The sequence below is a fragment of the Ailuropoda melanoleuca genome, chromosome 1 (genome assembly GCF_002007445.2).
Source record: "Ailuropoda melanoleuca isolate Jingjing chromosome 1, ASM200744v2, whole genome shotgun sequence".
Lineage (NCBI taxonomy): Eukaryota > Metazoa > Chordata > Mammalia > Carnivora > Ursidae > Ailuropoda > Ailuropoda melanoleuca.
In genome coordinates this window covers 46,476,845-46,504,530 of record NC_048218.1, presented here as the reverse complement: position 1 = coordinate 46,504,530, position 27,686 = coordinate 46,476,845, and the positions used below count along the sequence as shown (strand labels likewise).

At 35.6% G+C, this 27,686-nt stretch overlaps 1 protein-coding gene across 4 annotated transcripts in view; it reads left to right on the top strand.

The window, feature by feature from the left end:
• SENP7 (SUMO specific peptidase 7) overlaps nucleotides 1-27,686 on the top strand; it is a 129,368-nt gene that overhangs the window by 50,480 nt on the left and 51,202 nt on the right. The window contains exons 5-6 of one of the 4 annotated variants that reach the window (XM_011222113.3): nucleotides 16,741-16,938; nucleotides 24,605-24,799. The exons of 1 other annotated variant lie outside the window; for it this stretch is intronic. In XM_011222113.3, coding sequence (XP_011220415.2) covers nucleotides 16,741-16,938; nucleotides 24,605-24,799 — 393 coding nt within the window. The remainder of the gene's footprint in view (nucleotides 1-16,740; nucleotides 16,939-24,604; nucleotides 24,800-27,686) is intronic. 2 more of the 4 variants (XM_011222114.3, XM_019797313.2) reach the window with 2 other exon arrangements.

Sequence of the window (27,686 nt, the reverse complement as noted above, 5' to 3'; positions counted from 1 at the left end):
CCACAGTCTCTGTTCCATATTCTCCTCTTGGAGATGATAGGCTACCTGGTATTTTGGTTTTATTGAGAGGATTTCTGTATATTTTGTTAAGGATATCAGTGAAACATAAGTGACACTACGTGGAAAAGAAAGTAAATTGACTATATAAAAATTTAGGTAATTAACTCCTAGAAAAACAAAACCTTGTTCAGGGAAGGAAACATAACTGCAGTGGATATGTGGTTCAGTTTTGAAGAACATTCATATAAGGATTAACACTGCAGATTGAAACGTAATTTCTGTTGTAAGTATATTGGGAATTTATTGGATGGAAGGGGCGTGTTGGAACAAAGATTGTAAAATGCTCATATTCTATTAGTGGATTTTGTTTAAAAGAAAAAAAATAAGTTCAGTAATTAGTAGGAAAAATAGTAGAAAGTTTAAAAAGTAGAGAAGCATGGGGAAGTGATTGTTCGAGCACGAATTCGGTAGTAAGAATTTGTCATTCGTGTGAAGGAAATCAAATCAACGCTTACGTTAGAAAACTCTGTTTAAGGACTTAATGAAGGCATTTTTGGCTAATTGAAATCTGAGATTTATTTCCTCACTGATATATCTGGGATTACCTAGTACTTTCTTCTATTTAAATTACATAACATATTATATATGTAGCACTTTTTGGGGAGAAAGAAAATAATAGTTATCAGTATAAGTAAAGCAGCACCTGGAGTCCAAGGTGGTAAAAGCTGGACTTGAATGATCTTCTTTTACTTGTGATTTCAGGGAGGCGTGTAATTTTATAATTAAGATATGTAAATACATTTTTTCCTCACACAGATATTGCTGTGGTACCATGTGAAAGATAAGAGAACTTCCCCTGAGAAACAACATGACCCACAGTTGAAAAATAAAGGAATAATTAAAAGAGAAGGAAAGGGACTATTGTAATAGGGAGAACACACTGACCATAAGATCTTCAAGTATCTCAAAAGTTAGCCAGAAAAGGGCTTTTCTTTTTTAGGAAGTAAACAAGGCTTGGAATACTGGGTGTGGGGAAGTAGAATGAGCAACCATTGAGATAGCACAGTGGATTAAAAAATGTTTTAGCTTGAGGTCAGTCTATTCTAGGCAGTGGTTGTATGCTGGCTCAGGCTGAGAGGAGGTCAGAGTTCATAGGTCTGGGGCAAAGTTGACAAAGGTCTGAGCCACCCAGGTGCCCCAGAATTTGAGGTTTATATAGCATCTTAAAAAACAGTAGGGGGACGCCTGGGTGGCTCAGTTGGTCAAGTTCTGCCTTCGGCTCAGGTTATGACCCCAGAGTTCTGGGATTCAGTCCCACATCCAGCTCCCTGCTCTGTGGAGAGCCTGCTTCTCCCTCTTCCTCTGCCTGCCGCTCCCCCCCTGCTTGTGCTTGCTTGCATGCTCTCTTTCTCTGACAAATCTTAAAAAACAAAAACAAAGAACAGTAGGACAAAGTAAAAGGGGTTTAGGCTTTTAGGGACTACAAGCCCCTACATAAAATAAAATGGGAAGGTAAATATATGGGGGAAACAGATGGAATGTAAAGATTATTTGGTAATATTTGTTATGTAGGTAGCTCTTGGTATCTGTCTGTCTCTGGGCGGGTAAGAATCTAGAATTGTCTCTTGGTGATTAAGATCTCTGCCCTTCCTAGTACAGGATAGGGAGATACCTTAATAAATTATGTCTTGTTTTTAGGCGAGTAGGGGCATGGCAGAGAGCTTTTCTTTATTCTTTTTTTTTTTTTTTCTGGTGCTCACCACAATAAGTGTAGTCACCGTACAATGTTATTACAGTGTTATTGACTATGTTCTCTAGGCTGTATTTCTTCTCTATGACTTATTTATTTTATAATTGAAGTTTGTACCTCTTAATCTCCTTCATCTATTTCACTCATCCTCCACCCCACCTCCCCTTTGGCAACCACCAGTTTGTTCTTTGTATTTTTTTTTTTTTTTTAAGATTTTATTTATTTATTCGACAGACAACAAGCCAGCGAGAGAGGGAACACAAGCAAGGGGAGTGGGAGAGGAAGAAAAGGTTCATAGCGGAGGAGCCTGATGTGGCTCGATCCCTTAACACCGGGATCACGCCCTGAGCCGAAGGCAGACGCTTAACCGCTGTGCCACCCAGGCGCCCCATTCTTTGTATTTTAGAGTCTGTTTGTTGGTTTTGTGTTTTAGATTCAACATGTAAGTGAAATCATACAGTATTGGTCTGTCTTCAACTTATTTCATGTAGCATAATACGCTCTAGGTTCATCCATATTGTTGCACATAGCAAGATCTCATTCTTCTATGGCTGAGTAGTAGTCCATTGCGCATATATATATATATATATATATACAGAGACACATAGCGCATCTTCTTTATCCATTCATCTATCAGTGGACACTTGGGTTGCATTCATATCTTGGCTTTTGTAAATAATGCTACAGTAAACATAGGGGTGCATATATCTTTTCAAATTTATTTTCTTTGGGGAAATACCCGGTGGTAGAATTACTGGATCATATGGTATTTCTATTTTTAATTTTTTGAGGACCCTCCGTACTGTTTTCCACAGTGATTGCAATAATATCCATTCCCATGAACAGTGCACGAGGCTTCCCTTTTCTCTACATCTTCACCAATGCTTATTACTTATCTTTCTGTTATTAGCCATTCTGACTGGTGTGAGGTGCCCTGGTTGTGGTTTTGATGTGCATTTCTCTGATGATTAGCAATGTTGAGTATCTCTGCATGTGTCTGTCATCTGTATGGCTTCTTAGGAAAAATGTCTATTTAGGTCCTCTGCTCATTAAAAAAAAATTTTTTTTAAAAAATTTATTTGAGAAAGAGAACATGAGCAGGGGAAGGGGCAAAGGGAGAGGGAAAAGCAGACTCCCTGCCGAGTGGGGATCCTGACACGGGGCTTCATTCCAGGATCCTGAGATCATGACCTGAACTGAAGTCAGAGGCTTAACCAACTGAGCCACTCAGGTGTCCCCTTTGCTCAATTTTAAATTGGATTATTTTTTGGTGTTGAGTTGTATAACTCCCTTACCTATGTTAAATGTTAACTTCTTATCAGATACATCATTTGCAGATATCTTCTCTCATTCAATAGATTCCAGTTTTGTTTTGTTGATCTTTTTCTTTGTTGTGTAAAAGCTTTTTATATTGGCGTAGTCCCAATTGTTTATTTTTGCTTTTGTTTTCCTTGCCTGAGGAGACGTATGTATAAATAGGTTTTAGAGGCTGATGTCCAAAATATTACTGCTTATGTTTTCTTGCAGGAGTTTTACGGTTTCAGGTCTCACATTTAGATCTTTAATCCATTTTGAGTTTATTTTTATGTGTGGTGTAAGAAAGTGTCCAGTTTCCCCAGCACAATTTAGTGCAAAGACTTTTCTCCCCCCATTGTATATTCTTGTCTCCTTTCTCGTAGATTAATTGACCATATAGGCATGGGTTTATTTCTGGTCTTTATATGCTGTTTCATCGATCTTCGTGTCTGTTTTTGTGTCAGAACCATATTGTTTTGATTATTGTAGCTTTGTGTAGTATATCTTGAAATCTGAGATTATAATACTTCAGGTGTGTTCTTCCTCAAGTTTGGTTTGTCTATTAGAGGTTTTTTGTACTTCTATATAAATTTTAGGACTATTTGTTCCAGTTCTGTGAAAAATATTATTGGTTTTTGATAGGGATGCATTGAATCTGTAGATTGCTTTGGGTAGTATGGACAATTTAATAATATTAATTCTTCCAGTGCATGAGCATGGTGTATCTTTCCATTTGTTTGTATCATCTTCAGTTTCTTTCATCAGTGTCTTAAATTTTTCAAAGTACAGGTCTTCACCTACTTAAGTTTATTCCTAGGTATTTAATTCTTTTTGGTGTAATTGGAAATGGGATTGTTTTCTTAATTTCTCTTTTTGCTACTTTGTTATTAGTGTATAGAAACACAACAGATTTCCGTGTGTTGATTTTGTATCCTTCAACTTGACTGAATTTATTTATCAGTTCTAATAGTTTTTTGTTGGAGTCTTTAGGGTTTTCTATATATAGTATATCAGCTTCAAATAATGACACCTTAACTTCTTCCTTACCAATTTGGATGCATTTTATTTCTCTGATTGTTGCAGCTAGGACTTGCAGTAGTATGTTGAATAAAAGCAGTGAGAATGGGCATTCTTGGGGTGCCTGGGTGGCACAGCAAAAGCGTCTGCCTTTGGCTCAGGGCGTGATCCCGGGGTTAAGGGATCGAGCCCCACATCAGGCTCCTCCGCTATGAACCTTTTCTTCCTCTCCCACTCCCCTTGCTTGTGTTCCCTCTCTCGCTGGCTGTCTGTATCTCTGTCAAATAAATAAATAAAATCTTTAAAAAAAAAAAGGGCATTCTTATCTTAATCCTAATTTTAGAGGAAAAACTTAGTTTTTCACCATTGAATATGATGTTAGATGTGGGTTTTTTATATATAGTCTTCAATATGTTGAGTATGTTTTTTTAATGCCAGTTTTTTTGAGAGTTTTTATTATGAATGGGTGTTGTATTTGTCAAATGCTTTTTCTGCATCTATTGAGGTGATCATATGGCTTTTATTTTCCTCTTATAATACTTGTAGAGGCCACTTTTAGATAGCAGGCTTGAGCAATGGAAACTTGATCAGGGCAAAAGGGCACATAGTGACCCCAGCCACCTGGCTGAATATAGACAGGCCATCACTTGACCCGCCTCAAGTGATCAAAATATCCATAGGCCGTAACTAGCCAGTGGGTTACTTACAACAAGGCACAGGTAACAAAAAAGGGAAAATTCCATACATCCTCATACCTCCTCACTTTCTGCCTTTATTTTTTATTTTTATTTATTACTTTTTAAAAATTTTTTTATTTATTTGAGAGAGAGAGAAAGTGCAAGAGAGAGAGCACGAGTGGGATGAGGGGCAGAGGGAGAAGCAGACTCCCCACCGAGCAGGGACTCCCGATGCGGGGCTTGTTCCCGGACTGCAGGATCATGACCTGAGTGGAAGGCAGATGCCCAACTGACTGAGCCATCCACGCGCCCCACTTTCCACCTTAACATACAGCCCTCTCTCACTGCCTCACTGCAGACAGTCTCTGATTTGCTGTCTTGCCTGTAGCTCCCTTGTTTTGTATTCAAGAAACTTCCATCTCCTTTGTTCTGCCTCAGGTGAATCCCTTCACTGCCTGTGCCACCAGCTTCTACCCAATCAGGTCGTCCCACATTTGGGGGCTCCCATCCGATTGGGAGAGATACCATAGTAATGTGATGTACTATTTATGGGTTTGTAATTATTGAACCTTCCTTGCATCCCTGGAATAAATCCCACTTGAATGGTGAATGATCCTTTAATGTATTGTCAAATGCAGTTTGTTAATATTTTGTTGAGGATTTTTGTATCATCAGATGCTATGTTCATCAGAGATATTGGCCTGTATTTTTCCTTTTTTTGTAGTATCTTTGTGTAGTTTTGGTGTCAGGGTAATACAGAGAGATTTTCTCTTATCTGCTTCTTCTCAGTTGTCTTTGGTTAAAATAATCCTTATGCCAAATGTTTGCTCTATTCTCCAACATTATGAATTTGTTATTAAGTATTACAGTAGCTCTAGCAGCAAAACAGATTAAATGAGACTATTTAAATCAGATCTCTAATAACTCCTAATAAAACCAATGATATTTACATTACAATTATTATTTTATTATTTTAGAGCTATCTCTGTGGGTGTCTTGATTTTGATGTTCTCTGAAAAGGTGTGGGGCCTGAAAAAACTGTCCTGTCTGAGTTCTTCTCCTCTGTTAGCGTTGCTATGCAAGTAAGACCAGCTACAGTTTTTAGCACCTTGGACAAAATGAAAGTGCAGGTTCCCTTGTTTTAAAAAAATAGAGAAAATCCTATTGAATAAAGGTACTTATGAACTGTTTTTACTCACAGTGTTTCTCACACCAAAATGCATGTGTCTTTTCCAATAGCATTTTCCAACTCTCCAGGCACCAACTGGGTGTAGTGCTATCCATTCTGACACTCTGTGGTGAGTTAGCATTAGATCTCACAATTTAAGGGCTCAGTCCCATAAGACTGCATTCATTTCATATGCTAGCTGAAAGTCTCAGGTTGTCACTGATTTTTGACTGGCTGGTATAAATTGGTCATTTCCCTGGCTTCCTTTTCAGGTTTGATAATTTGTTAGAATGGCTCACAAAACTTAAGACAACATTTTATTTACATTTATAGGTTTGTTATAAAGGATACAACACAAGAACAGCCAAATAGAAGAGATCTATAGGGCAGGGTATGGGCTGGGGGTGTGGAACTTCCATGACCTCTTTGGGTATGTTACCCCCCTTGCACCTTGATGTATTTACTGGAGAAAAAAGACCAAATGTGTATTTCCCATTATATCTCAGTGCTAAGCTATAAAACATTTTCCTTTCTTTTGTTGTCTCTCTCTCAACTTACTGTAGTGTCTTTTATTTATATCTCTATGTTGTTCTAAGTAAAGAGAAAGAAAAATTTTAAGTAATTAGGATGAATTTTACTGTTCACCTTTATACTGTTTAATTCTTCTTTTTAAATGCAGATACGAGTATTGAACCAGTATGTACAATTACTGAAATTATACAATTTATATTTCAGTTTATATATATATACATATTCTTGTTCCTAACAGAAGAGTAGAAATGCTGCACAAAACTAAACTTAGCAGCTTTTATGTCACTTTTTGATACGTTTGCATTCTACCAAAACTTTCTGTCTGGCATAATGATGTATAAAGAATGAATGAAAGTAAATAAGGAACTAAGAATTGCCCTATCATTTGTTTTCCTGCTGTGTCATCATTTTCAGCGTAAGTGGCTGGCTAATACAGGGAAGTAGGACAAGTAAGAAAGGATACAATAGGGCACCTTAGTCATTCATGTTTCTTAGATGCCATTCTTTTTTTTTTTTTTTTCTCTTTTCTTTTTCTCCTGGAGCTATTTACTGGTTTAAATGAAAAAATGTCCTCTCAGGACTTTTGTCTCTGCTTGCCTTTTTCTCACTTTGAATCTCATTGAACTCCCACATATGGTGAATCCACCAGAATTTTTTGCTCATGGGCATCTCAAATATTATATGTGAATGGAGCAGCCAGGAATGGTTGGACATGCATATGATGAATATTTTCTGCTCATGTGAATGCACTATTGTTTCATGACTTTCACTTACAAAATACAGGTTCAAAGATAAAATTATTAAGAATTTCAAGATAGCAACAGCAGAGCTTTAAAACAAGCATGGGGTCTATATGCTGTGCAGGTTGCCCGTCTGTGAAGCTGCATCCATCAATGTGAAATAAGAAGGAAATGTTTACTAAGAGCAACCCGAGGGAAAAGAGATTTATCCTGTAGGTGATAAAGAAACTTAAAGTATAGCTGAAATTAAGTATATGATATGGATTGAATGTTTGTGCCCCCCCAAAATCTGTGTTAAAATCCTAATCTCTATGGTAATGTGTTAGGAGATGGGAGGCCTTTGGGAGGTGATTTGTGATGAGGGTAGAGCCCTCATGAATAGGAATAGTGCTCTTATGAAAGAGACCCCAGGGAGCTCTCATCCCTTCTACCATGTCAAGATACAGTGAGAAGATGGCCACTTGGGAACCAGGAAGCTTCTACCACAAATCGAATCTGCTGATGCCTTGATCTTGGACTCCCCAGCCTCCAGAACTGTGAGAAATATTTGTTTGTTGTTAAGCCAACCAGTCTATGGTATTTTTGTTAAAGGAGCCGAAATGGACTAAGACAGTAAGAAAGGGGAGTGTGGAAGGGGCATGCAATTTATTGTGTTAACTATCTGGATTATGGATTAAAATTATTCAGTCAACTGTGGTTTCCTTAAAGTCCAAATCAGTGTAGTCCTATGTGTGTGTTAAGTACCAGTGTTTTAATTTCAAAGAATCAGCTTAAGTAACCTTTCTCATTCAAAATGCTTGCTAAGGCACTTGGCCATTTGCCAGGTGACAAATTCATGTACCGAAAAGGTGGCCTCCAAGGCATACTGTAGTGATGATTCTTTAGAGCCCTTGAATTTATTCTAATTTTTCAATCCAAATTTGAGCAAAGTATACTTATATAAATTAATAAAAATGTTACTTGTTTAGTTCATTTAATTTGGCTTTGATGAGAACTAAATAGGTAGACTCATTTTCTAAAGGCAGTATAAATATTTAATTTATTTATATTTAATTTTATTATATTTAATTATTAATATTAATAAAATTATTAAATATTATATTAAATATAAATATTTCTGCTTATTCTTAATGACTTTTTTATTTTTTAAAGATTTTATTTATTAGAGAGCGATAGAGGCAGAGCATGAGTAGGGGGGAGGAGGCAGAGGGAGATGGAGAAGCAGACCCCCTGCTGAGCAGGGAGCCAAATGCAGGGCTCCATACCAGGACCCTGAGATTACAACCTGAGCCAAAGGCAGACGTTTAACCGACTGAGCCACCCAGGCACCTCTCTTAATGACTTTTAGTCACCTTTATTGATGTATATATTATATCTAATGAAGTACACACAGTTTATGTGTGTTTTTTGATGAAATTTTGAAAAACGATTGGTTGGTTGGTTGGTTGATTGATTTAGAGAGAATGCATGCCGTGGGGGGGGGCATTGGAGGGACAGAGGAAGAGGGAGAGAGAATCCCCAGCAGACTCCGTGCTGAGCTCTATCTCACGACCCTAAGATCATGACCTGAGCAGAAACCAAGAGTCAGATGCTTAACTGACTGCACCACCTGGGCGCCCCTGTTTTGATGAATTTTAACAAATTTTTATATACCTATGTTACCACTACCACCACAATTTGTGAACATAGCCAGTTCCTCAGAGACTTTCCATGTGCCCTTTCTTACTTACCCCCCAAGGCCACCCACTTCCAATTCTAGTTACTGATCTGCTGTCACTATAGGTTTGTCTTTTTAGAGTTGGAAATACATGAAAACAAAGTATGTATATTCTTTCGTGTCTTTTTAAAAAATATTTTTAAGTAATCTCTACACCCAAAGTGGGGCTTGAATTTATAATCCTGAGATCAAGTGTCATGCTCTACTGACTGAGCCAGCCAGGCGCCCCAATGTCTGGTTTTTTTCACTGAGCATGTTTTGTAGATTTGTCCATATTACTGCCTTAGGTTCTTTGGCTGGGCCTTTGAATTAAGCTGATAAGACAGATCAATAGGATAAAAGCATACAAATATTGTATGATTTTTAAAAAGTGCACATGGAAGCTCTTAGGAAAAATGAAGACCTAAAGACATGGTTAGGACTGACAGCCTATATATCTTTTTAACAAAGAACAATACATTTGTGAAGTGACAAGACAAAAGAAAAGGGTTTATGTTTCTAGGCACATAAATTGTGGGAAAGTGACAAGAAGTTTATGGGGGAAACTAATGGAAGATAAAGGTTATTTTAGTGGGTTTGTTTATACAGATCCATTTTGATGTCTATTCCCAGTCTGCAGTGTTAAGAATGTCTTCCTGGTATAGATAAGGCACCTTTCTCATGGGAAATTTTAGGACCTGTCTTCAGGTAGAAAGGGGGAGGTCAGAGAGCCTTTCCTGCACTTGCTATCTCTCAAGTGGCTTCAGCTCAGAATTATATGCCAACGTGGCATATTTTGAGATGGCATATTTTTAGCCCTTTCAGATCCATTCAGCTCTTGGTGGACATCTGGGTTGTTTCCAGTTTTTCCTACTATGAATAAAGCTGCTCTGGATATTCATTTACAAATGCCTGTGTGGATATGTTTTCATTTCTTTGGGGGTAAATACCTAGGAGCTGGATTGCTGAGTCATTGAAAGTACATTTTTAATTTTGTAAGAAATTGCCAAACTGTTTTCCAAAAGTGATTGTGCATTTTATATTCCCACCAACAGTGTAGGAAAGTTTTACTTCCTCCACACTCTCCCTTGTTACAGATGTGCAGTGGTATCTTATTGTGGTTTTAATTGCTTTTGCTTGGTGAATAACAATATTGAGCATATTTTCTTGTACTTACTGGCTTTGTGTCTTCTCCAGCGTGTCTATAGAAAAATTTTTGCTCTTGGGGCGCCTGGGTGTTTCAGTTAGTTAAGCGTCTGCCTTTGGCTCAGGTCATGATCCCAGGGTCCTGGGATTGAGTCCTGCATCGGGCTCCTTGCTCAGTGGGGAGTCTGCTTTCTCCCTCTCCCTCTCCTGGTTCCCCTGTGCAGAGATCTCTCTCTCTTTCTCTCTGACAAATAAATAAATAAAATCTTAAAAAAAATAAAATAAAATCAACCTGTCTCCTGACTTTCTTACTTTTTTTTTTTTTTTTTTTTNNCATAGTATTTCTACTTAAGTGTGGTTTCTAAAATACAAAGTTTAGGTTTTGTAGGGTTTGAATATTGCTCTTCACTCTTAATTTCATTCCAGTATCCATAGAAATCTTATGGCATTTAAACATAGAAATTAAACATTTTTTTACCTTAGTATTTTGGAGAAAAAAGAAAATATTAAAGTAAAAATGTTTAACTTTTAAAAAATTGTTCTGACTTGTGCTTTGGGATGTGACTAGTCAGCCAAATTACAATGACAATAAAACCAAATACATAAACATGAAATAAATATTTCCCCAGAGAATCCCAATTGTCTTTTTCATTTAGAGTCGCGTCATTAGAACAATCAGTAAAATCAGCAATGGTTTGTTATTTTCCAACATAAGTTTTTTTTTTTAAGATTTTATTTATTTATTTGACAGAGAAACAGCCAGAGAGAGAGGGAACACAAGCAGGGGGAGTGGGAGAGGAAGAAGCAGGCTCCCAGCAGAGGAGCCCGATGCGGGGCTCGATCCCATAACGCCGAGATCACATCCTGAGCTGAAGGCAGACGCTCAACGACTGAGCCACCCAGGTGCCCCTCCAACATAAATTTTTTTTTAAAGATTTATTTATCTATTTGAAAGAAAGAGAGATTTATTTATCTATTTTAGAGTGAGTGGAGGGAGGGACAGAGGGAGAGGGGAGAGAGAATCTCAGGCAGACTCCCGTGGAGCGAGGAGTTCATCACAGGGGCTTGATCTCTTGACCCATGAGATCCTGACCTGAGCCGGAACCAAGAGTTGGTTGCTCAACCGACTGAGCCTCCCTGGTACCCCTCCGACATAAATTCTTTTTTTTTTTTATTTTAATGATTTTATTTATTTATTCGACAGAGATAGAGACAGCCAGCGAGAGAGGGAACACAAGCAGGGGGAGTGGGAGAGGAAGAAGCAGGCTCATAGCAGAGGAGCCTGATGTGGGGCTCGATCCCATAACGCTGGGATCACGTCCTGAGCCGAAGGCAGACGCTCAACCACTGTTCCACCCAGGCGCCGCCCCCCCCCGACATAAATTCTTAATTGGTCTAGGTGAATAGAAGAATGGCTTTTTCCAACATTGGATATTTTCATATTTAAATTTATTAAAATTACCATTGGGAGAATTTTCCAAATAATTTAGCAAATTACTAATTTTCATTAGTTTTCCTGTTAGACCAAAAGTATGCCATATATATCCTTGAGATTTTATAAATATTTTTATTTTATCATTTAGAATTTTAAGTTGTACCCTTGTTTATTTATTTTTAGAGAGCATGAGAGCATGCGTGAGCAGGGAGAAAGGGGCAGAAGGAGAGGGAGAGAGAATCTTAAGCAGGCTGTATTCCCAGTGTGGAGCTGGATGCAGGGCTCATTCTCACCACCCTGAGATCATGATCTGAGCTGAAATCAAGAGTCGGCCGCTTAATAGACTGAGCCACCCAGGTGCCCCTCTTGCAAAATTTATTTTATTTTATTATTTTTTTAAATTAAGATATGATGTATTATTGGTTTCAGAGGTACAGGTCTGTGGTTCATCAGTCTTATATAATACCTAGTGCTCATTACATCACATGCCCTCCCTAATGTCCATCACCAGTTACTCCATCCCTCCACCCCCTTGCAAAATCTTTTGAATGAATAGTCTAATTTCCTAAATGTAAAAAATACATATTCAGTAGTCAACTGATAGTTTTTGGCTAGGTAAACCTGAACTATTGACCATTCTTTAAAAGAATTAGTTGATGCTTCTTTTCACATGAATAGTGCTTGCTTTGTATAGAAAACAGAAATAAAGGGGTGCCTGGGTGGCACAGTCTGTTAAGACCCCTATCTTGGTTTTCGCTCAAGTTCTGATCTCAGGGTGGTGAGGTCAAGTCCCACATTGGGCTCTGTGCTCAGCGGGAGTCTGCTTGAGATTCTCTCTCCCTCTCCCTCTGTCCCTCCACTCTCTCTCAAGTAAATAAATAAATCTTAAAAAAATAAAATAAATGAAGACAAGTAGAAAAAAGAAAAAAACACAGAGATAGCTAGCTACCTTAAAATTTAAAGTAGAAGATTTAAGAGACTAATAAGTAACATTTGCTAAAGTGGCTCTATCCTGGTTTACTTAACCATTCTGCTGTTTCTGGGCATTGAAGGTTGATTTTAGTTTGCTACTTTTATAAATTATACCATGATGAATATCTCTGTGCATGAATTTTTCCCCTGTATTTCATACTTTTCTTGGTATAGGATTCCAGACATGGGATTATTTTGTCAAAAGTATCGTAAATGCTCGTATACATCCCTCATCTAGATTCATCAGTTGTTAACTTTTATCCACACTTGCCTTCTTTTAGTCTCTTCATACATGTATGTAAGTGCATATCACATATACACATGTAACAATAGAAATATAATATACATTTTTCCTGGAACCATTTGAAAGTAGCTGACATGGCATTTCAACCTGCATTTTCTTTTCTTTTCTTTTTTTTTTTTTTAAAGATTTTATTTATTTATTCGACAGAGATAGAGACAGCCAGCGAGAGAGGGAACACAAGCAGGGGGAGTGGGAGAGGAAGAAGCAGGCTCATAGCAGAGGATCCTGACGTGGGGCTCGATCCCATAACGCCGGGATCACGCCCTGAGCCGAAGGCAGACGCTTAACCGCTGTGCCACCCAGGCGCCCCTCAACCTGCATTTTCTAAGAACAAGGACATTTTCTTACATATTACCACAATATATTATGAATAAATTTAATAATAATTTCATTTGTTATCTGATACAGATTCTAGAATTAGAATTCCCTAAATGTCCCCAAAACGTTTTTTATTACTTTAAAAAAATTTATTACTATTTTTTTTGTGAGAGAGAGAGAGAGAGGTGGGAGGAAGAGTAGAAATAGAAAGAGAGAGAGAAGCTTAAGCAGGCTCCATGCTCATTGCGAATCCTAGTGTGGGGCTCAATCTCAGAACCATGAGATCACGACCTGAGCCAAAATCGAGTCAGATGCTTAACCGACTGAGCCACCCAGGTGCTGCCCCTATTTTATTATTTTTTAAAATATAGGATCAAGTTGAAGTTTATGCATCATTATTTTAGTTATTAAGTCTCATTAGCTTCTTAATCGTAGAATACCCCTGTCTATCTTTTTTATTAAAAATCATGACATTTGACTTTTTTGATCAGTTTAGGACATTTGTCTTGTATAATGTCCTATATTCTAGACTTTTATGATTTATCTGGGTTTGTCCTCATGGATTAGGTTCACCTTATATTTTTGGCAAGAATACTTCATAGCTGATGTCATTTGCTTATTGCATCGTATCGGATACACAAGGTTTGCTTGTCCCCCTGTTGGTGATTCTACATTTGATCATTGTTTAAGGTGGTAGCTGTCGGATCTCTCTATTATAAAGGTGCCCTTCTCTTTTGTAGTTATTAATCACCTGTGAACCTAATTATCTTTTTTGGATTGGGGTAACACTAAGGTGACTGAGCAGTGGTGGAAAAAAAATCACAAAACAGAGTATATTTGTGGCATTATAATTTCATGGTTATTAATCTCACTGGATACCTAAACTTCAAGATAATCCTGTTGTGTTTCTCTAATCAGGTTGTGTTCTCCCTCTCCATAATGATGATTTGAAATCTTTCTCTTCTCAAGCCTTTGTTCCTTTACCTTTCCTATCACTTTGAAAAGGTGATCTTGGTTCCTTTAACTTCCTGGAAGAAGGAAAGGGGTGCCTCTTCTTCCATCACAAACTAGCATAGTGGAGCAGTTAAGAGTGCTGGCAGTAGAGTTGAAAGTGCATGGTTTTGGATCCTACTGTCACTACGCACCCATTTTACTTTGGGCTTAGTTATTAATCATTCTATCTTAGTGTTAATTGCAGAAGAATTACCATTATACCTCATAGAGTAGTTGTGAGGTTTAAATGAAGTAAATCATTGTAAAATTGTTAGCATAGTGCCTGGTATATAGTGCATGTTAAAAAATATTAGCTCTTATACCATTTCTTAAGAAATTTACTGTGTTAATTATTCTGTCTCTTTTTATCTTCAGTCTCTCCTGTTGACCTCTTCCCTAGTCACTTAAACTTACACAGATGTCTTCTGTCTTAAGCTAACTAACTAATGAACCAATTACTAAGAAACTTTACCTGCATTTCACATTTGTCTTCAGCTCTTGTTCTATATCCCCCTTTCAGTCATATGTCACCTGTCTACATTTGCTGTATCCCTTTCCTCCTTTTCCATTTACTCATCCCACTGTATTCTGGTTTCTGTTCCCACCATTCCACTAAACTGCCCGTGATAAAGTCATTGTTACCTCTCTAAATTCATTTTTATAACCCTTAACCTTAGTGCTTCCATTTCATTCTTCATAAGAAATCAAAGTGATCTTTTAACAATGCAGCTGTGAGCTCATCATTCTCTTGTTAAAACTAGTGAATTTCTATTGTTCTCGACATAAAACCTCAAATTGTTAATATGGTTCATCAGTCCTGCCAAACTGTCCGTCCTTATCTTGTACAAATTTCCTCTTCAGTCTAAGCAGTTGAGCCAGGTAAGTCCTTTGATTTTCTTCAACAAGCTTTACTTGTATTGGAGCTTTTGCATTTGTCCCCTTTTTTGGACTGCCCTTTATTTTCCACCTGTTTCTTCTGGATAGTGTCTTCTACCTGCAACTTAAAGGTCATATTCTAGGTAAAACCTTCCCTGACCTAGTTCAGAAGAAGTGAAGTATCTGTACTTTAACTGCATATCACCCATCACAATTGTAATAAAGATTAATTGTGTAATTCTTTTCTGGAATGTAAGCTCCATGAAGGCAGGCACTGTAAGCATCTGGTTTGTTGCTGAATCTCTAGATTCTGCTAGTTGTTTTGCTAGAAGGTATTTGGTAAGTATTTGTTGGATGAAGAATGACTTATTATTATATATTCATAGACCTGTCACTCATCTCTTTATTATTTAATGATAATTCTAAAACCTGTAGATTAAAAAACAATTTTTTTAACTCAAAACATTTGGAGTTTCAGTGTATTCTATGGAGGTTTTCCTGAAGACTTATACTGCCTCCTTCCAGATGGTCTGAAGATAGCCCAAAGTGGCAGCTGCAAACAAGCGATGTCTTTGAGACCTAGTTTACTTTTATTTTTTTTTTAAGTAAGGTCTAGGCCCAACATGGGGCTTGAACTCATGACCCCCAAATCGGGAGTCGCATGCTTTACCAACTGAGCCAGCGAGGCACCCCAAGATCTGTTTTATCTTTAAAATATATGATCACTTTGCTTTCTCTTTCTTAATATTCTTTTTNAGGCGCTCCTGTTTTTTAATATTCCTACATTTGTTAAAGAAACAGTGCCTAAAACAGTTCCAGAGAGTAGAAAAGACACTTCCGATTAAACATTTCCAATTCTTTCAGATATTTCTCATTTGACATTGTCTTGAGTCCATTTGGTAGCCTGTCCACACTACTGCAAGAATTATTCTCTGGTTCCAGAACTGAACATTGTTCTTCAAGTATTATCAGTGAAAGATGTATTGAATGAGTTGTGGCCAAAATGTAATGAGGCAAAAAGCTGAAGCTGCTTGCATTTATCAGTTTTACTTTTGAAAAGGGTGTAGGTACAGTAAATGTTTTAAATTGACCTATTTGTAGAAATAAGGTAAAATTAAGCTTGTATCTTAAGACTACGAAGACATAAGACTATGTAGACGTATTAAGGCTGTAGATGATGTAGTATTTCACCTTTAGTTTTTAAGCTTTTATTTATTTGTAGGGAGAGAGAACATTAGCACATGGAGCAGGGTGAGGGGCAGAGGAAGAGTGAAAGTATCTCAAACAGACTCGCACTGAGTGTGGAGCCCCATGAGGGCTTGATTCCATGACCCTAAGATCATGACCTGAGGCAAAATCAAGAGTCATGCTTAATTGACTGGGCCACCAAGGTGCCCTCACTTTTACTTTTAACAATGCTTTCCTAATCAAAAAATATTAAAAACACTATTATAGTGCAGAAAGTGGTTGCCTCTTGTGGTGAGTTATGTAGATGTGTATTGTTGTTTCAGTAAAAGTATAAATAGGTGCAGATGGGTTATCATGAATCCCAACAGCTATACAGACATGTGTGTGGCCACGGTTGTAGTATGCCAGACAGAATTCTGAAGAAAATTCCAGTTGAAGTAAAATAGACTTTACTTTTTAATATATATTTGAGAATGATTAAGCAAATATTTTATTTATTTATTACTCTAATTAATTGATTGAAGAACTGAAACTGAGAATTTCTGGAGGTTTTATTTTGGTATAGTTTGTGATTACGTCATGTATTATACAATGTTTAGTACTTTATGTATTAATTATTTATGTGTGTAACAGGCAACTCAGAGTTGTGTTGACGAATGTCCTATGGACGGATTTAGGACGAAAATTCAGAAAGACCCTACCTAGAAACGATGCTAATTTATGTGATGCCAGCAAGGTGCAATCAGACTCATTGCCTTCGACATCTGTTGACAGCCTAGAGACATGTCAAAAATTAGAACCTCTTCACCAAAGCCTTAATTTATCTAAAAGGTATGTTGTTCAGTATTGATTTTGTTCAACCTACCACATTTGAAATAGTAGAAGTCCAATAATCTTAAAATTGTTAAGATTGTTGGAAATGATTTTTAAGAAAATCTGCATATACAGGTGTGCCCCACTCTAAAGCAGATCTTAAAGCTGACAATCTCAATTTACAAAGTTAATGATAGTTTTGCACTTCATTAAGTAAGTTGACATAAAATTATTTTTAAAGCCAAGTATCATTAGTACATTAAACTCACTTATATATATTTTTAGGGATTCATTTATGATATAAAATGAAGATCATATATGGATAGATAGATAAGGACCTAGATTAAATAACATATAAAAAGTATGCTAAAGATGGAGAAAATAAAGGTATATATATTTATCTATTTATATCTTGACAGAGTTTACAGAATTAATAGTTCATTTTTTATTTTCTGTCTCTTTAGCATACCTATTAAATATTATTTAATCTAAGCCCTTACTACTTTTGATTTTGTGAGCTTTCTTGTATTTTACATGCATTTTTTTAAAAAAGGAGGTGATATTGAAATATTACCTCCAGGTTTTTAATAATATATACAGTTTAATTTAGAAAATAAGACCAATTTTGTTATATATTTTTTAAAGGAATTGTGTATGGAGTTTGGAATTAGCTCTGGGAATTTGTGATCTGTAACATAATATTTTTAATGTATCATTTATAGTTTTAATGCTTAAATGAATATGTTTCGAGGGAAGTACTTTGCTTTCAATTAGAATAACTTGTCATTAGCTAGGTAGTACTTTGGTTATATGGTCTGTAATCTGAATGTTAGTATATAAGTCCTTTAAGCTAAGTCCAGATAAAAACTGCTAACTTTCCACACAATTATTTAAAAAATAAAAGTAGAACTCTGTCAAGATATCTGTACATTAATTTTAAAGGAGGACAGTTCTTTGAAAAAAGACCAGAACACAAAGCTAAGTAAAACGAACTTCCTTATTAGATCATACCTGATACAAATTTAACTGACTAAGGCACCCTAAATCTTTGAGTCATTCAGGTAGGGGCTGGATTATGTGTTCATGAAACTGAAATATAGTATGAAAAGTCCCAATAAGATTCTAATTTGGTTTTTACTCTCTGTGTGTGTGTGTTTGTTTTCCTTTCACTTCCTGGGGTGAACTACCAGCTAGCTAGTCCAGACTTTTTCTATGAGCTCCAGGGGTCCCAAATTGAACTTGTTCCAAAGTGAATGGATTATCTTTGTTCTTAACTATTCCTATTTCTGGGGCGCCTGGGTGGCACAGGGGTTGGGCGTCTGCCTTCGGCTCAGGGCGTGATCCCGGCATTGTGGGATCGAGCCCCACATCGGGCTCCTCTGCTATGAGCCTGCTTCTTCCTCTCCCACTCCCCTTGCTTGTGTTCCCTCTCTCGCTGGCTGTCTCTATCTCTGTCGAATAAATAAAATCTTTAAAAAAACAAAAAACAAAAAACTATTCCTATTTCTTTATCCCTTCTCGGTATGAGTGTATGACTCCTCTTTCTTTCTTATCCTTTATATCCAGTCATTTTTCATGTGTAGTTATATTTGCCTCCTAAATCTGTCTTGAAATGATCTCTTCTCCATTTTTATTGCCGCTGCCCCAGTCAAGCTCTGATAACTTTGTGCCTTTATTACTATGATAGTATTGGGCTTCCTGTGTTTTGTTCTGTTTTTCTTGATTATTTCTCTATACTGTTGCTACGTTATTCATTCTGAAAGGCAGACATTACTTTTTGCTCTCTAGTTTAACATCTATCTTTCTGTGACTCCTCATACATAACCTTCAGGATAAAGCTCAAACTCCTTAGCTTAGGATAGAAGGTCCTTAATGATCTCACCTTTGCCTATCTCTAGCTTTCTCTCTGTCTACTCCACATTCATAACCGAGCTTTAGTCTCTAGGGAACTAGTGGTAGCTCAATGAATATATAGTGTTTTATACCTCTGAGCTCATGCTGTTTGTTCTCTTATTTTGGAAACAATTCTCCTTTTCCCTTTTACCGACATCTTTTAGTCTTTAGCATTGAACTCATATGCCATCTTTTTAGGACATCTTCCTTGATTCCATACCCTAATTTGTGTTTAATCCTGTTTTTTGTCCTGTTAAGCAGCCTGGTCATGTATTGTGGCACTTATCACACTATATTATGATATTTAGTTTCTCTGCCTCCCTGACAGTAAGCTTCACAAGGGTAGTGACTACATTTATTATTTTTACTCTGATACTAATACCTAGCACATTGCTGGGTGCATAACTAAATGCTCAGTCAATTTTTTCTGAATTCAAGGAAGAGGCTGCTTCTTAGCAGAGTTACATCTCCTGTCTCTTTGATTGAAATGTATTTTCATCCATTAGAACCAGTTAGTTGCTCTGTAATTTCGGTGACAACCAGGAAAAGAGATATTACAAGCTTCAAGTAAGAAAACTGGAGAACAGTTTAGGGTATAGGTTTGGGTAATGTTTTCTGTATGGGACTTGCTATGTGGAATAGGAGACTTATTCTTTCTTCAGTCTTTGCTTAACATTGACATGATGTTTTTTGTCTTATTTTCATTTTTACTTAGCTAGGATTTCATTATTTCAGAGAGATGAAAGGGGGGAAATTTATTTTTGGTTTTTAATTTCATCTTAAAATTTAGCTATTAAGTAAACCAGAATTACTCATTCAGTCACCAAAATGATATTTTTTAGAAGTTTTATTTGCATTTTAGGATCTAAAATGTATATATTGCCTTTTATGTCGGGGCAGTTTAGCCTTTTAATTTCTGGATAACATTGAGAAGAAAAACAGAAAACATAATCCAAATTCATCTTCTTAAATAATGAAGAAAAGGGTCAAGAGTTTTAGAAATATCAGACTAAGCATTATGTGGAATGCACAAATTTATGTTAAATAAGTAAACAATATTTTAGTGTACATTTTATTTCCATATGTGATTCACATCTATTTTCCTGAGAGATAACTTTGGGATATTTATAAACTTTGGTCATTAGGCAGGAAAGACCCTAGTGGGGCACATATACAAGGCTTTTAAGAAGATAAACTGTCTTTCTATTCTTTTCATCAGTTGGCACCAGGAGATTATTAGAGAAATATGGAGACGGTATACCCATATTCCATTAAGAAAAGTTAGGTCCCAGTTCTTGGAATATCCCTAATTATATGTATTCATTTTCCCTTAAATTTACACATGTTCGAAGTTTTAAAAAAATTATATAATTTAGATACTGTGATGGTAAGACTTTTTGAATACTATAGTATTCCTGTCACCTTAAGATTTCTTTAAGCCAGTATAATTTCAGTTGAGTGATAATTTATTCACTTAAAATTTATCTTAGTAAAAGAAAAGAGCAAATTTAGACAATCTATGAATCACTTTTAAGAATTCTTCAGCAATTAAAATTGTTTTCTCTACATAGCTTAAGAAACTGATTTGGAAAGTACGTTTTTGAATTGCATCACCTGAGAAAAGAATGGACTTATGAGAACCCTATTAAAATGTCACATAGCATAGTTTTAGAAAGGTGTTCATCTAAATGACAACAAAATGAAAACTAAATTAGTATTGTAATTTTTTTGCTTGCTATATTATAGCTTTTTTAAAAAAAGATTTTATTTATTTATTTGACAGAGATAGAAACAGCCAGCGAGAGAGGGAACACAAGCAGGGGGTGGGAGAGGAAGAAGCAGGCTCATAGCGGAGGAGCCCGATGTGGGGCTCGATCCCAGGACGCTGGGATCACGCCCTGAGCCGAAGGCAGACGCTTAGCCGCTGTGCCACCCAGGCGCCTCGCTATATTATAGCTTTATTACCAGATATAATTATGTTGTCTTTCAACAAGGGTTGCATCTCTTTAAAAATTTGCTTTTAACATGAAGTTTATATTAAGAGGTCTTAACAATTTTTCTCATTTATTAAATTATTTGAATCTTACATTTACCTTGCTACCTATGCAGGCAAGGATTCCACAATTTATAATTGAAAAAATTAAGAATTGGAGAAAATAGCCATGCAGAGAAACAATCAATAAATGGCATTAATTCTCAGGCCAGTATACTTTCTGCTTCTCACTGCATTACAAAATTTGTTTCTACTTTGGTTTAGCATATTATATTTTGAAATGTGATTTCATAGTATTAGTAAATAATCTTAAATAAATGCCATTTTATTTTACTTACTGTTACTACTTACATACTGAGGAGAAAACTGAATAGACTGTGAAATGACAGGTTTTTAGTCCTTTCTTCCATTTTGAGTTAGTGTGAAAAATGAAGTATGCACCTTTATATATTTCTTGTGAAAATTCAGAATCTTTTGAAATTTTCACTAGCCATGAAATTTCCATGGCAGTACTAACTTATATAGTTGTATACTATAAGAAGATAGCTTAGGTATTATGAACTTAGTCATCAGTTTATAGATTTGTATTCTGTAAAGCTCTCACAAAGAGCTCTGTTTCTTCAAGGTACCCAGATTACACGAGTTGCAAATAGTTCATGAAAGATGTTTTGGCTATGGCCATGTGTTATGAAGATCTTGGTGTACTATAGGCATTGCTAACTATTTAGTTATGTACTTTTCTAATAAGATGTTTTCATCAGGATTGCAGAGTATAATAAATTAGGACAATTAAGTACCATTTGAAAGGATAATTTATAACTTTGAGGAAGACTTCAATAATAAGAAAATTAAAGCGAGTTTCCTTTTACTATGTATTTACTATGTGCCAGGACTTGTACTGCTTTACATCTAATATCTCATTTCATCTTAACAACTTTGTAAGGTAGATTTTCTCCTAATTTTAGAGATGAGAAGATCAACGCTAAGAGGAAAAATTATGGTAAATAACTTGACTAAGTTATATTATTAGGTGCTGAAATCAGAACCTGGACCTATTTTTGTCTGACTCTGGAGTCATTGTTCTTAATTCCTGTACCACAGTGCTTTTCACTCTTCTGAAATTTAACTCTTTTCATAAGTGAAGCAGGAATTGGACTTTTTTACATATTTCCTATGATATCTAAATTATTGACCTTTAAATATTCTACTTACTTTTAAATTTTTTTTTTTTTTGTGGCATTTTGTTTACATTGTGATAGAGTGCTATCTCACTGAAAGATATACTGCTGCTGCGATAGTGCCTTGAACCTTCTGATGGGTTAAAAGGCTCTGTAGGGTTCTTGGGCTTTTGAGATGCAGGTTCTACTGCAGTTTGGTATATAATCTTTTCAAATGGCTTTTGGGTCAATTTTGATATTTTTTTCTCTTAGGAAAGACTTTCAGCTATTTGTTTAACTTAAAAGGTCTTATTTATCTTCCACGGTTCTTTTTTCATATCTTTTTTGCCTTTTGCTTTCTTTAAATCTAGTGGCAAAATAAACTCTGTAAGAATACGGTGATCATTTATTATTGAGAAGAGAATTCTAATCTTTAAAATTTGCCATTTGCTTGCTGTTATTTGTACTTTTTGTTGTTGTTGATTATTCTCTTCAACACTTTGTACAAAAGTAATCCTTTATGGACTCCATCTCTCCTATTTGGAGAGAGAGGTTTTTTTTAGGGACTCAACATTTTAAAACATACTTGAACATATTGTAGTTAGGCATTTAAACAGAGATACTAAATGAGAGCTGACATTTCTTTGGTGTGTCTCCTTCTGTGCCCTAAATTTCCTCTTTACTGAAATACTACAGTTTTTAGATTATTTTTATTATAGGCCACATTTTAGATTTCAGTAATGATAGGGGACCATTAAAAGAGTATATACTATCAATTTTTAAAATGAGTTATCAATATATCAGATGCTCTCATATCTTAAAAGTAAGTAAAACTTATTTACATTAAGGTATTTATTTGGAACGAGACAATTCTAACCTGAATAAAATTATCTCTGCTAATATTTCTGTATTTTCCCTAAAGTATTGAGAAACACAAATGAGTTTTCTTTGAACTATAGCTGAAGTTTTTTTAGCAATTTATTTCATAGCAATTTCTAGTGTGAGGTCAGATAAAAGAAATCTTGAGACTCCTTGCTGGTCCTACATTGCCTCCATTCCCACATGAAATCGAGGATCTTAAGGAGGTTTCTGTCAGGCATCAAATACACAAAGCAGACAATAATAACTAGGATCCTTAGAGATTTAAATCATATGAAAAGGTAGAAGAATATCTCTGTCTTCCCTTCCTCACAATTAGTGGTTGTATTAGATGACAGATTTCCTTCCCCTTCTTTCTTCATTCAAACTCTGAGTTTAGGGAGTTGTGTTTATGACTAGCCTTTGCTTTTACATCATATATACCACTTAATCACTGTAATACTTTTTTTGTGGCGGTTGTGCTGGAAATGCATATTTTCAAAGATTTCCTGCAGTATCTATAGAAAAGCTCAGTTATCTGGATCCTTTGGCAACTTAGTATTAAGGATACATGCAATGGAATCAAATAAAGAAGCCAAAAGATAATAGGCCCAGGTTCTTCTACTAGGAAGAGTTATACCTTCAGCCATTTAACTTTTCTGAGCTTTGAGTTCTTCATGTTTAAAGAGCAGACTAAAATTATTTTAAAGTTTTCCTAAGATCTAAAATTCCGTGCTGTCTGGAACATAGTATGAAAAGAACATAATGCCTCTATGTAGTAAAAATAAGGGAAAACCTTTAGGTACTACAACCAATGTAACAAAGTACGGGGGAGCTCAAGTTTCATTTGGACAGAAGTACTCAGGCCATTTCTAAGTGTTTTCTCTTGTCTCGCACAAAGGGTTAGTAAAGTGCTGCAAGTGACATATTGATAACAGTCAAGGAGAATATCTGATGAAGGGGAGATAGGAAAACTTAAAAAATACAGTAACAAGAACTAAAAACATTATAGTAATTTGATTTGGGTTGGTCAGTTTAGGGCCAAATAATTGCTTTCGGGCATCATTGCAGTGTGGCAAAGTAGATCAGTTGTTCATAATAACAATTGACCCACCAAGAAAAGATTATATTTATCCTCTTCTGTTTAAGAAGATATCAGGCTTTTAATAGTACATTCAATGTGAACCCCACCAATTTTAAAAAATTTGGAGCTTTAAAATTACACTTTAATTTTCTAGACATTTAATTTCTTGGCTCTTCCCTTTGCTGTTATATAAAGCATATATATTACCACCGGTATTTGTGCTTTTTCACTTATGAAATCTATCATTACCACAGATGCATTCTGAATGATTTCTTTCCTGTTGGATTTAGCATTTCTCATTTGCCAATTACAAGTCTGTATTTATCAATAACTTTCTGTTGAATGAGAAGAATAACGATTTCTTGAATTTGTAGTAATCTATGTTTTTAATAAATACTGGAAAAGAAAGAATTTTTGAGAAAAGTTGGTTAAAATTTTAAGCACCCTGATAGCATCCATTAGTACAGTCAAACCATTATTGTGGCAGGCTAATCTGTGCCAATTTGTAAGACATAAGTTCTTGTAGAAATATAAAAAGAATGTGTTCATACAATGTATTTATGGGTTGATTTCTAGAGTGATATAGTTGTAATAGCTTACTTGTGCTAAGATGAAAATGTTTGAAAAGTCAACTTCCTAGAATACATTTTTTTACTGCAAACTTCAGTACAGTACAGTGTTTGTTATTTTGTGTGACAGGATACCCAGAGTTATATTGACGAATGTCCTGGGAACGGAGTTAGGAAGAAAATACATAAAGACCTCATCTGTAACTGAGGCCAGTTTGGATGATGCAGACAACTTGCAATCAGAGCAGCTTTCTTCATCATCTGATGGCAGCCTAGAATCTTGTCAAAATCTAAATCCTCACAAGAGCTCCTTTTTAACTGAAAGGTATGTTTAGTGATAACTTCACTCAAAATAAATATTTGCTTATTCTAATGAGCCTCTATTCTTCCCCCCCAGATGCGTTTTTTCGAAAAGTGAGGCAAATATGCTCTGATGGTTAGTATGACTTTTGTCCCCCGGTGGCTTGAGATGGCTGTTGGAACCAGCAGTCTGTGGCTAATAATCAGTTTAAAAAAGTACACTGTACTTATGTTTTGGGAAAATAAATGCAGAGTATTAATGAAAATTGAGTTACCTATTTCAGTGTTTCAGTTTATTTGATATAATTGAAATCTATTCCTCTGACATTTTTCCGTTCCTCCTCCTCTGTCCTATTTATCTGTCTGGCCAACCTCTCAGTCTGTCCATCCATTCGTCTATCTCTCCATCTTGTTGCATTCACTGTTTTTATGTCTAGATTTTAGAACTGTATTTGGCACTTAGTACTCAGGAACTATTTGCTGAATGAATGGCTGAATGTATTCCTCACAAAAATGGTTTGAGATAGCTGAATTCTATTAACAACTATAGCTTACTGAGCCAGTAAGAGAAATGGAAATCTGAAGTTGCTTTTTTTAAGCTCTAGGAGCTCATGTGGGGACTGTAAATAAAAAAGAAATTGTGGGAAAAAGCTAAGGGATGTGAGTTAGTAAGTACTACTAAATCTTTTAACTTTCATTTACCATGAACTTCTCTTTTTAATTTTCTGCCTTCAGCCAGTACAGTAAATAGTTTTGATCTGACTGAAAAATTACTGGTCTATTCTTATTTAGTTTTTTATTTGTCTGAATCATCCACAGGTAGCTTCTGTTTTGTATTTCTCTAGTAAGCCTAATTACGTTAAAGAGCATTTGTAGCTGCCTTTTTTAAGATCTATAATAAATTTCTTACATTTCTAACACACTTTAGTTTTATAAACTGTTTATTTGATATGAATGTACAAATTTTACAAAATTTTTCTCCCTTTGGAGAGTGTTTTATGCTTCACATCACTTCTACTTAGTGAATTATCATTGACAGTTTTGACTTTATTAGATCTTTTTCTAAATTTGCAAGAAGAACTGAGTCTCAGTGGCATTATTCAGTTACTAATATATTTAATGTATAAATTAATGTGCAATTAGAGATGTTAGAAATGCATTTATCAGTTCGTACTATAGGTATTTATTTCTGCCTCCTCTACTAGACCACAAGCTCCTTAAGGAGAGACAGCATGTCTTAATTGCATTTATACCCAGTGCTTAGCCCAATACATATTTTAATTTTGTACACTTGGGTTAATGTTCGTGTCATTTAATCTTGAGTTTTGGTTTTCCGAGTTGTAAGAAGAGAAATGACCTTTGAATGACTTTTTCACATCACAAAATTGTTTATTATCTCTTAGTTAAATATCACATGTGAGAATTCTTTGTGCACATAAAGTATCATACAAATAAAAATGTTATTGGTGATACTTTCTGTAGGAAACACTTATTATGTACTATCATCATGGAATTCAAAAGATATCTGCACATTCATTCTGTTATGAAAAATAGCATTATTGTGAGGATTCTGTGGAACTATCAAATTGTAATCTGTACCGTACAGGCTTTTTACCAATTTGGGGCCAAGATTTAATAATAGTTCTAAAATTTCTGGGTGTTCTTAAAATCCATTCAGTGAAAACGCTAGCTTTCCTTTCTAAATGGTTATGAAATTTCCAGGTGGTAGTTGATGTGGGCTCTGAAAATTCATTCTCTTGGTGGTAATTTTTTTGATTGTTACATTTAGAATAGGCATAGACTTTGGAACCAGACATCTGGATTCAGATCTTAGCAGTATTGCAAACGTGCTGATTTACCTTGGGCAAGTTACTTATTTTATCTTTAAAACAGGGATAGTAACACACATCTTATAAGATTATTGTGCAGATTAAGGATATAACTATGTAAAGTTCTTAATATAATGCCAGAAACTTAGTAATTAATACTTAGTGATTAATAAGTGGTTGTCATTATTTTTGTGTTTCTCTTATTGATGCTGCTATCAAAAGTACCATTACTGGTGCTGTAGTTGATACTCTTGAAGTCTATGGGGAGGATGCCAGTACCTGATCCTGAGATCACTGCTACCCCTGTTACTATTACCAGTGCTGTCAAGGCAATTGTCACAGCCATACTAGTATTACCATTTGGTTGAAGGAGGAGTACTACACTCCTTAAACCAATCTTTGGTTCTCTCTTCCCTTAAAATGAATTCATTTTGAGGAGAATCCAGAGTGCCCCATGGAAATAAATTGCAAGTATGGCCATACCATGACTTCAGTATCTGTGCCTGATTAAAACTGAATATAGCATAAACACAAGGTAGGCTCAAGGGTGGGACTTTTGTTGTGACCAGCCTCCTCCCAGCCTGCCTATCTTAAAATCAGGAAGAGTAAATAGAAATTATTTAGATCTTTTGAGGAAACATGATACTCTGACGTTGTTGTTATTGTCTTATTGCGAAGAATGTGGTAAATATGCCAACTCTTTGTTACAAAGATATAATGTCAATTAACAACTAAAATTTGGTGGGTAGGACAATGGGGAATATGACTGAAAATGAGGAAGTTTTCTTTGAAAATATAGCACTTATGCCCCTGATAAAACCTATGGAAAAATGTTTTATAAAAGCTAAATGTCTTATTTTAGCCTTAGCCTATCTTTAGTGTTCAGAAGTGTTATTATTAACTATAATGACAACTTGAATAAAATTTATGCAGGAAAAAAAATACTGTGTTTTATGCCAAAAATAAAGTAATGATAAGAAAACACCAAGGGTGAAAAGGAAATTTGAATTAAAATGGTCTCTTTGAAGTAGCATATTTGTTTTTTCTAGATGGTAACTTATTATTTGAAAATACAGATATTTA